The 11,342-nt window shown below is 48.8% G+C and overlaps 1 protein-coding gene across 1 annotated transcript; it reads left to right on the top strand.

The window, feature by feature from the left end:
- The first annotated feature begins 834 nt into the window (after positions 1-834).
- Positions 835-9,370, top strand: LOC126455876 (proline-rich protein HaeIII subfamily 1-like). The gene is made up of 3 exons (XM_050091636.1): positions 835-1,048; positions 4,026-4,404; positions 9,223-9,370. Exons 1-3 carry the CDS (start codon positions 835-837, stop codon positions 9,368-9,370), a joined length of 741 nt encoding a protein of 246 aa, XP_049947593.1.
- Positions 9,371-11,342: the final 1,972 nt, after the last annotated feature.

The following is an 11,342-nucleotide window of genomic DNA, read 5'->3' as shown; positions in this document are numbered from 1 at the left end:
AACCAAAAGGAACAAGCACAGGCAGCACCACCTTTCCGTGCTTTTGATGCATCAAGAGAAGAATGGCGAGAATATTTCGCGCAGTTGCAGGCGCACATGACAGTCTACAAAATCACAGGTACTGAGCGGCAGCTTTATTTAATTTCCACTGCAGGCGTGGAAATCTATCGACTACTTTGTAAGTTGTTCCCGGAATCCGAGCCAGAAGCTTTAGACTATGACGTTGTTGTTAACAAGCTTGCTGAGTATTTCGAGTCGCGAGTTCATGTGGCAGCAGCCCGATTCAATTTCTTCAGATTAAAGAAACTGCCACATCAATCTAATAAACAGTGGTTAACAGATTTACGGGGCCTCACCCGTCAGTGCCGATTTAATTGTGTGTGTGGAGCTTCCTACAGTGATGTCATGTTACGAGACGCTATTACTCAAAACATTGCAGATTCTCGTATTCGTGCTGCTATCTTGAAGTTGCCTGACCCGTCATTAGAGACTGTGATGAACATCATTGAAGCCCAAGATACTTTTGACTATGCTGAGTGTGAGTTAGATCAGCCATGTATTTCTCAAATTGCCTGTGCTAAGCAAGTTATGTCACGCCCGCGGCCCCACCGGCAGAGTCAGACTGTAAACACTAGCCGGCCGCGTCATGTTAAACACATTCGTCAGCCGCGTGTGCAAAATGATAGAGTTAAGTCTTGCCCTAAGTGTGTTCTTGCTCATCCTCGTGAACGTTGCCCGTTAAGAAACGCGGTTTGTCACTTTTGTCAAAGGAAAGGACACATCCAGACTGTTTGTTTGCGTAAACGCAAGAACAATTCTAGTGCTGCCCAGCCCATGGATATTCATGTTCTTCAAAGCCAGCCCGCCCAGAAGGTCGCGTTTAAAGACTCTTCCACGGTTCGTGTGGGTAATAAACTTGTTCGCAATAAGCCACCCACCCAGCCCTCTGCTATGCGACCCAAGCGTAATTCCAACGCTGTAAAAAGTAATGTACAGACTGCAAGTGAAGCGGGAGTTGTTGTTCCACCCGCCCAACCCACGAGTTGTCGTAAGCAGCGAACACGAGCTAAACGCGCTGATTTTGTGTCTTCCGCCTCCACTGCACCGATCCAGAGACAGAGTAATAAACTATTTGTGAAGCTAAGCATCCAGGATAAGACCTTCAATTTTCAATTAGACACTGGTGGGTCTGTGACTCTCATAAATAGTGATACGTATGCGGCTATCGGCCGCCCTAAACTTTCAGCGGCAAAACATTCTTTGGCTACTTATAGTGGAGAACAAATTCCTGTGTTAGGTGTATGTAGCGTGCCAGCCACATTCCGTGGCAATACAAAAACAGTTTCATTCACAGTGCTCCGCGCTACAGACAGTGTAAACATTTTCGGATTAGACTGTTTTGACTTGTTTGGCCTGTCTATCCAAGACAATGTGTTGCAAATTAATTCTGTTGTTGTTCCTCAAGACAGCATAACCGATTTGTGTAAACAATACAGTGACATATTTAAAGACGAACTAGGTTGTGCTGCGAACTTTGCCGCTCATATTACGTTAAAAGATAATGCTCAGCCTCGATTTTTTCGTGCTCGTCCAGTGCCTCACGCCCTCCGGGCACCTGTAGCAGATGAACTTCGTCGTTGGCAAAACAACGGTGTTATTCAACCCGTTTCAGCGAGCCAGTGGGCTTCTCCCTTAGTTATTATAAAGAAACCGTCTGGCAAGTTACGTTTGTGTGCTGATTTTAAGTCGACAGTTAATCCTCAGACTGTCATTGATTCTTTTCCTTTGCCTAGACCGGACGAGCTGATGGATAAGTTAGGGGAAGCTCGTTTCTTTTCCAAAATTGATCTCCGTGAAGCATATTTGCAATTGCCCCTCGACGAGCAATCACAACAGTATTTTGTCATAAACACGTCGTTGGGGTTGTTCCGTTTTCTGCGTTTGCCTTTTGGTTGTGCGTCAGCTCCAGCTGTTTTTCAGCGTTTTTGTCACAACTTCTGGCTAATGTGCCATCGTGTTGCAACTATTTAGACGATATTGTTGTGTCCGGTCGGACGCCTGCTGAACATTTCCGTAATTTGGAGTGTTTGTTTACAGTGTTGTCTCAGGCAGGCCTACGTTGCAACATCGATAAATGTTCATTTTTCCTTACGGAGATGGAGTATCTGGGACATGTTATTAATGCTCAAGGCATTCATCCCTCCCAGTCACATTTAGCAGCTATTCGTGATTTGCCCGCCCCTCGCAATCTGCATGAATTGCAAGCAGTTCTTGGCAAATTGACATATTATATTAGGTTTATACCTAATGCATCACAGATTGCTGCACCGTTGCATCGTCTCCGCCGTAAGAATGTTCCGTTTGTGTGGTCAGCTGATTGCCAATCAGCCTTTCAGCAGCTTAAAGAGGCTTTATTGAATGATCGTTGTCTGGTCCATTACGACCCTAACAAGCCTCTGGTGTTAGCTTGTGATGCCTCTTCTTTCGGCCTCGGTGCTGTGTTGTCTCACCGAGTCGGTAACACCGAACGTCCTATTGCGTTCGCATCTAAATTGCTAAACAAAGCTCAGTGTAATTATAGCCAATTGGACAAGGAAGCGTTGGCTATTGTGTTCGATGTCACAAAATTCCATCACTACCTCTATGGTAGACCATTCTCTTTCGTAACAGATCACAAGCCCCTGACGTCACTGTTTCATCCGTCTAAACCAGTTCCTCAGCGGACAGCTCAGAGACTACAACGTTGGGCTCTTTTGTTATCACAATACCAGTATGAGATACTGTATCGCCCTACAGCTCAGCATGCAAACGCTGACGCGCTTTCTAGATTGCCGATTGCTGCGGATGATGTCTTCGATTCCTCTGACGACTCTTGCCATCAGATTGACACCGATGAGCGTCAATCCCTCCGGGATTTTCCGATTGATTATCGTCAGGTGGCACGTGAGACAGCTACGGATCCTCATCTGAGTTTACTATTACGTTTGTTCAACGTGGTTGGCCGTCCAAGGCAAAGGACATATCGGATCCTGTGGTTCGTCGCTATTATCCGCAACGTCATCTGTTGTCTGTTTCGCACGGAGTTTTGCTGTTACGCACCGAGAATGACCAGCTTCGTGTAGTGGTTCCCCAAGTGCTCCAATCCAAGGTCCTCGACTTGTTGCATCAAGGTCATTGGGGAGTGGTCCGCACCAAGCAGCTTGCCCGCCGTCATTGTACATGGATCGGCATTGATAAGCAGATTACGCAGATGTCTACAGATTGTTCGACGTGTGCCGAACACCAAGCTGCTCCGCCTCAACGGTATTTTGAGTGGGCACGCCCTGCCGGTCCCTGGCAGCAAGTACATATTGATTTCGCTGGTCCATATTGGAATTCTCGTTGGCTCATCGTGATAGATGCATTTAGTAATTTTCCGTTTGTTGTGCCCATGCAGTCTACAACGTCTGCACAAACTATACAGGCGTTGACTTCAATTTTTTGTATTGAGGGTCTTCCAGAAGTTTTAGTGTCTGACAATGGTCCACAATTTACCTCTGCTGAATTTGAAAGTTTTGGTTCTGCCAATGGCATTCGCCATGTTCTTACTCCGCCGTTCCACCCTCAATCGAATGGTGCAGCGGAACGTTTTGTACGCACATTCAAGGATCATATGGACCGCCTTCGTGCTACGCACTCTCGTCAGCAGGCCCTCATCACGTTCCTGTCGTCGTACCGGACCACGCCACGCGACGGCCCTTCGCCTGCGGAGCTTCTCCACGGCCGTCGTCATCGCACCCTACTACGGTTGTTGCACCCCCCGGATCGACCCGCCGCTTCTGAGCATCGCACGCGTTTTCAGCGCAACGACGCCGTTTTTTTCAGAGTTTATCACGGTCGCCGTCGTTGGGAACGTGGTACCGTGATAAGTGTCCAGGGTCGCGGTTTTTGTACTGTTCAAGGTGCTACTGGGGTGCACAGGAGGCATCAGAACCAGTTGCGCCGCGCTGGCCGCCTGGATTCTGCCGCTCGTTCTTTGTCCACAGATTTGGTCCGCGGCGGGTTCCAGCCGCGCCTTCCGACTTCCCTGCCGCCCCCAGGGCAGCAGCAGCAGCAGCCGTCGCCGCTACCACGCCGACAGCCCGTCCCGTTGATGCCTCCCGCGCAGCTTCATCCGGGAGCGCCCCAGGTGGTCGCTCCGGCGCCTGCGGTCCCTCTTCAGTCGCCACCGCCTTCGGAGCTGATGTACGTCGACCCCTCAGCCAGGCCGCCTTCCCAAGCGGTGGCTGTGGAGCCTGTCTTGCAGCCGCTTTCCTTGGGCACCCCCAAGGAGTCTGACACCGCAGCGCCTTGTTCGGCGCCCACTCAGCAGCCGTCGAAGCAGCGTCAGGAGACGCTGCCTCTCTTCGTGGGTCCCGACGCCCCGTCGCGTCCAGTACCAGAAGCTGCGCCCGTGGTCACAGGCGTGCACCCTGACCTCGGTTTTCAGTCGGTGTTTCCCGAGGCCCCGCGCAGCCAATGCTGGGGTGCGGACCGGGGACTGCCACCGACAACAGTCTCCGCCCCGGTCTCTTCTGCTACGCCTGCGGCCAGACCCCTCCCCCGCCGTCGACGCTCGCCACGTCATTATTCAACGACGGTGCGGCGATTTGGGGGGAGGAGTGTTATATCCTAGCCAGTAATGCCACCCGAGCCCGCTGCCAAAAGGTTGGCAGCATCAAAGTCCGGACGCCGTCCGCATAAGCAGCACCAGCGAGACAGGAAATCGCCGCAAGTCTGCGCGCGCCACCGCTGGCTTCTGGTTTCTTAAGCGCTGGAGTCGCGAGCTCTAGGAAAGTTCTGTATTCGCCGCTCAGTTGTATACTCGCCACCGAATGGTGTACTTGCTAGTCAGTTGTGTGTTCATCGCAGCAGAGTTGTTGTTTGTCGTCAGCCGACGCTGACCTAGCCGCTCCGACTCGAACTAGACAGATTTCTGTAGACACGGAGTTCACTACTGTGTTTCTGTATCTTCGTTAATAAAGATAAGTACCGACTTTTATTTCATCAGAGTGTTTGGGTTTTTCACCTTTCTGTTCACTGTTCCAACGGACCGGTCGGCCCGCTATTAAAAGTGTGGCGGTGACTTCGTAAGCCGTTTCTACAGCGAATTGTTTGTCGCTACGAACGCCGCCACAAAAAAAACATTAGACTGAAGTAGGTAATCTGCCATCTCTGTTGGTGTGATCACCGAAACGTGGCATAGGCAGGTACGGATCAGATGAACACAGATTTGTATACGATAATTATGAACCTAAAACGATTCTCTGATGACATTCCGTTTGTGATCATTGATTGGAATAAAAGAAAGAAATTCTTTTTATCTTAGTTGCTCCACTGCCATCTATGTACATATATTTGACTGCTAAAGTTGTCTGAGTGTGTCAATCCGGTATAAGGATACAGGCTGCTATCATGAACAATGCCTACAGTGGAATACGTAGGAGGTGTTGTTACGGCACGAAGTTATTTTTCATGCTTAGTATGTAGTTCACTTATTGTGCTGAAGAAAATGCTAAATACGAAAGTATACGAACACATTTTACAACACTGTGAACTTAGTACAGTAAAGGAGCTGTTCAGAGACGACTGTTTGTATTAGCATGAAAATGCACCCTGCCATAAAGTTGCAGGTGTGAGGAAGTAGTTTCTGGGCACTAACGTTCCTGTACTGGGCTGACCTGCCCAGAGTCCCGACCGTAACCAAGTGGAACGCCTTTGGGAGGGATGAGTTGGAACGTAGACTTCGTTGGAGATCCCAGCGTCCAACATCAAAATCTTCTCTGGTTTCGGCTTTTGACGGAGAATCACAGACACTCAGACACATCACTGAAAGTATTCGAAGCACAGTTCAAGTCTGATAAAGGTGAAGGGTAGACACACTGCATATTGAAGTTCACTGATACACGCTCCATGTGACCACCGGTCAAAACGCTGAAAAAACATATTTTGCAACACGGAACGCTGCAAGGCGTGCAGAAAGAGAGTTAATGAAGTACTGGAAGATACCAATAGCGATTTGGTGAGCCACACCGTTTCCATTGCCTTGCCCAAATGCGCCAGGTTTCTCGGTTGACTATTGATGGGGCAAACAGACCGATCGCGGTGGTCCCACAGATTCTCAATTGGGTTGAGATCTGAGAAGCGTGATGGCCCTGGGAGTACAGTGATGCTCTTCGAACCATGCACGTTCACTGTAATCTGTGTGACAGGTTGCATTGTCCTGCTGATAGATGTCACTGTGCTGATAAAAAACAAACTTCATATACATGTGGACATGGCCCCCAAGGACAGATGAATATTTGAGTTGATTGTGCTTTCGAGAAAGACGAGATCACTAAGGGAATGCCACATAAATATTCCCCAGACCATAACGCTCCCTCCATCGGCTTGGACACTTCCGACAATTGTTGGAAAGTGTTCTCTTCCAGACGTTTCACGCTCCGTACAAGACAACGGCCATCTGTCACCTGAAAAGGCCACCTTCTCCATTCAGTAGAGGTCCAGTTGCGGCACTGGCGTGCAAAGTATAGCCTTCGTCGCTGAGGAACAATAATCAGCGGGGGTGCATGAATCAGTTGCCTGCTGAGGACTCATATGCAACTACGTTTGCTGAATGGTCACTGAGGACACACTGCTGGTAACCCTTGGTTTATCTGGGCGGTCACTTGCTCCACAGCTGCACGTCTATTCACCATACACTCTGCTGCAGCCACCGTTCACCCCTATGATATATGATCCTTGTTACATCACTGTTGCCTCGACGCCGGTTCTAAATACTGCCAATTTTCCAGGCATGGTATACTTTAACCACTGCAGTACGTGAATAGTATACAATCATTGCCGTTTCAGAAATGCTTCCACTCTTGACCCGAAAGCGAATTTTCATTCCCTGCTGAACATTGGGTCCCGAAAGGGAATTTTCATTCCCTGCTTAACATTGGGTAACTCGGTTTCCGCACTACGTCAACGCTACACTGTTTTCTATGTCTCCTTGAAACCTTCCCGTCTCCTCTATATCTCTTTTGTTACGCAACCTTCCCTTCTACAATAACCTATGAAACCTTCCCGAAGGATTTCTATCTCTTGCTTAATAATAACAAACGAAATCTTCCCTTTGAAATTAATTCTCTTCCTCAATAATAATAAGTGCAATCTTCGCATAAAAATTTAAATGCTGCTTTAAAAGTGATTTGCTGATTATTTCGACGAAACATAGAATGTGTCGTCGTCGTGGTCCTCAGCCGTTTCCTGCAATAACCCAAAACTGTTCCTTACCTTTTTTACTGTTACTAGACCGCCATCTGACTGCTACATCGAACTGCGACATGAATATACTTACTCTGGTTTACTATACTCTATTACTGCTGGTGGGCTGTCATAATAACTGGCTGTATTTGTTACCAAAGCTTACGTTTTTCTTTAATGTCAAAGCTGACGTTATTCTTTAATTAATTTGACTGAAGTTACGTAATTCATAATTACACTTTTTCTTGACAACAATAAAATATTGCAAAGTTTTACGTTGATGGTTTTTGGGATCGATTATAATGAGTAATGCAATACTTCTGGTAAAAATTAATTATATTCTGAAAACGATTCTTCAAATATTTACTGTTGGTAATGAAATGATTTAACAAACGTTCAAATGGGCCTTACTTTTCACAATAATCTTACAACTAGCATTGCGCAAACATACCTTCAGTACAAAATTGTTGAGGCTTTCGTGGCACTTGTTGACAAACTGCCTATTGGCTTCTGTCTCGGGTTCTTCAGCCGACGTTCATCTAATGATTTTTCTGACGTTTCGCCAGCACGAGTGGCTGGCATTGTCAAAGCTTCACCCTCCATTGCCGGTGGTGAACTGGAGCCGAGCTCGCGGCCGCAGACTATATGTACCTGGCGCGCCAACGTCCGAGGGCTTCTCCGCGGTCATTTCTGGTGCGGTTCTCCTCTTGCTACCTGCGACGGTCGTTCGCTGCAGTACACGGATCCTGGCTTCCCGTACTGCAGCGAACGACCGTCGCAGGTAGCAAGAGGAGAGCCGCACCGGAAATGACCGCGGAGAAGTCCTCGGACGTTGGCGCGCCAGGTACATATAGTCTGCGGCCGCGAGCTCGCCTCCAGTTCACCACCGGCAATGGAGGGTGAAGCTTTGACAATGCCAGCCACTCGTGCTGGCGAAACGTCAGAAAAATCATTAGATCAACGTCGGCCGAAGAACCCGAGACAGAAGCCAATAGGCAGTTTGTCATACCTTCAGTGGTCTTGAGTTTCTCAATAAATAAATAAATAAACAAATAATTCAATAATATTAGTTTCTCTTATGATAATAGTTAGCTAATGTCTCTGTACATCTTGCTAATCATAGCTGGTGGCTGGCAGGCACACCGCTCCTCTCAACCTCTCGCTTCCGACCTGCTACTGACTCGCTTCACATCTCGCTTACTACTGACTTCCTACGAACACTAAAGTGCGGTCTCTCCCGCCAACAATGGTTTCAGGTGCAGACAACCCCTGCTACCATTACAAAATGTATCAACGCGCGGTCTTTCCCGCTCTTTTCTTGAAATGTATCCATACGCAGTCTCTCCCGCCCTTTTAAAAATTATATCAATGTGCGGTCTCTCCCGCCAACAATACTTTGGTGCAGACATTCCCTGCTACCAAAATTATTTCCAAAATGACAAATATAAATTATTCCTACTTAATCCTTCAATAAAATATAAACATTTTTCATAAATTGTGGTTTGACAATAGAAATATAAACATCTTACATCCTCAACAGGATTTATGTACTTTTCAATGCTGGTGCTGCTACCTGGCGTCTTTGAGTGGTTATTTCACGCTGACGTCGAGCGTAGGCGGTGGTCAGATTAACTGGAGCGTGTAGGACTGATAAGGAATGACAAGTTTCTCCAAAGGATAGGCGGAGAGAGGAACATGTAAAAGAAGAAAAGTAGAGGGACAGGGCGATAGGACATGTGTTGAGGCACCGGGTGATAATCTCAATTGTACAAGAGGGAACTGTAGGGGGCAGAAATTATAGGAGAAGTCAGAGACTCGAATACATCCAAAGGGGACGTAGGGTGGAAGTGGTATCATTTCGGAATCACGGTCTCAGCAATACATAATCCATACGCCTATCGACTCCTTTACCTCCTACTAGTGAGTATTTGGGCCTACTGTATGACTCTTGGACAGCTGTGAGAGGCAGCCGCAGCGGCCGGAGCGCACACTGCCCAGAGGGTGCCAGCTCTGCGATCGGGAGTTCCCCGCGGGGCTTCGGCAGCGGCTTATTAATAGTCAGGGCGGGCGACTAATGGGCGGCCGACCCGTTTATCGGCCGTAATTACCCTCCCATCACTGGATGCTGCTGCCGGCGCAGCTGCGTAGACGGAGCCGCCAGACTGCTGGGCTCCACGGAGGCCGTCTGCACTGCCGGCACCTGCTGTGTGGCGTCGGCGTCGGCGGCAGCCCCCAGGCGGACTCGATAGCAGTAACCGCGACCCGCGTCCGGGAACCGACCTACCCGGCCTGGTTCTGTTGTATACGACTTCGTACACGACGGTAAGGATAGGTGGGCTACAGAGTGGTGCGCCAACTGTTGTCGTAGGAAAGCTGAAAAGCAGCAGACGTGAATAGTGGACGAGTTAACACAGCAGACAGAAGATTTACTTAACTTGTATTTCTCCAAGCGTGCACAAAAGAGCAGCAAGAGTTAGAGTCGAGGTCACACAACAGCAAATAAGATGCGACTCGCTGTACGATCGTGTTGTAGCGATGAGGCACCAAGTGCAAGTGGACGAGTGGCTGCCGCCTGCCGTCCTATGTTGTGGTGGCAAAGGGCACTCATAGTACGCAGCAGCTGGAGGGGTGGCTCAGTGGGTGCGCGACATTGGGTCCGCCAGATCCCGCTATCGGCGTCAAACAGAAACTTGCAGTTCAGTTGCTGTGACGCCCCGAGGTGATATCAATACGTGATTCCACAGTTCGCAAATGATTCCTGGCGTTGCAGAGGCTGTCTGCAGCAAAATAACTGAGAGTGTCAATGCGGGTCATCTGCGTCTACATCCGTACTTCGCAAGACACTTCTCGGTGCTTGATTCCTTCAGCAAAGTGTCTGCGAATAATAATAGCAGAGCATGTATCAGCAATGTGCAAGAAGGCTTCAGCATTTCTCGACAGCCTAAAAAAATACAAAATGCTCTTCCATCTTGACCTGAAAAAGTAACTAGATGCAGTGATGTCATAATGCAAGGCCTTTCACAGGAAAGCTCACAGCACCTGGAACTACACTCATGCTCGTAAATTAAGGATAATGCTGATACATGGTGAAACAACGCTCTGGTGGGCGGTTTGCGGGTTTAAATCACCTCAGGGTATGACCATACGGTGCATTTGACCTGCGGTCGTCGCACGGTGGCGCTGGCAGCAGTCCATATACGCACAAGTGTGTTGGTGCATGTCAGAGTACGGTGCAGCGATTAAGTGAACAGACGTTTTCAGACCTGCTAATGGTGACTGTGTAACGAAAATGGCTCAAAGAACACATATTGATGACGTTGTGAGGGGTAGAGTACTAGGGCGACTGGACGCTGGTCAAACACAGCAGGTGGTAGCACGGGCCCTCCGTTTGCCACAAAGTGTGATCTCAAGATTATGGCAACGATTCCAGCAGACAGGAAACATGTCCAGGCGCTACAGTACGGGACGTCCACAGAGTACAACACGACAAGAAGACCAATATCTCACCACCAGTGCCCGCAGACGGCCACGGAGCACTGCAGGTAGCCTTGCCCTGGACCTTACCGCAGCCACTGGAACAGTTTTCTCCAGACACACAGTCTACAGACGACTGAAAAGACATGGTTTATTCGTCCGGAGACCTGCAAGGTGCATTCCAATGACCCCTGGTCACAGGAGCGCCCGTAAAGTATGGTGTCAAGAATACAGAACATAGTCCTTGGCACAGTGGTCCCAGGTTATGTTCACGGTCGAGTCCAGGTATAGTCTTCACAGTGATTCTCGCTGGGTTTTCATCTAGCGTGAACCAGCAACCAGGTACCAGCCCCTCGAAAGGGACCTGTGTGGAGGTCGTGGTTTGATGGTGTGTGGTGGGATTATGATTGGTGCACGTACACCCCTGCATGTCTTTGACAGAGGAACTGTAACAGGTCAGGTGTATCGGGACGTCATTTTGCACCAGTATGTCCGACTTTTCAGGGGTGCAGTGGGTCCCACCTTCCTCCTGATGGATGAAAACGCACGGCCCTACCGAGCTGCCATCGTGGAGGAGTACCTTGAAACGGAAGATATCAGGC

Source organism: Schistocerca serialis, chromosome 2 (assembly GCF_023864345.2).
Source record: "Schistocerca serialis cubense isolate TAMUIC-IGC-003099 chromosome 2, iqSchSeri2.2, whole genome shotgun sequence".
Taxonomy (NCBI): Eukaryota; Metazoa; Arthropoda; class Insecta; order Orthoptera; family Acrididae; genus Schistocerca; species Schistocerca serialis.
Note: the sequence above shows the minus strand (reverse complement) of the source record. Positions and strands in the feature narration are given on the sequence as shown.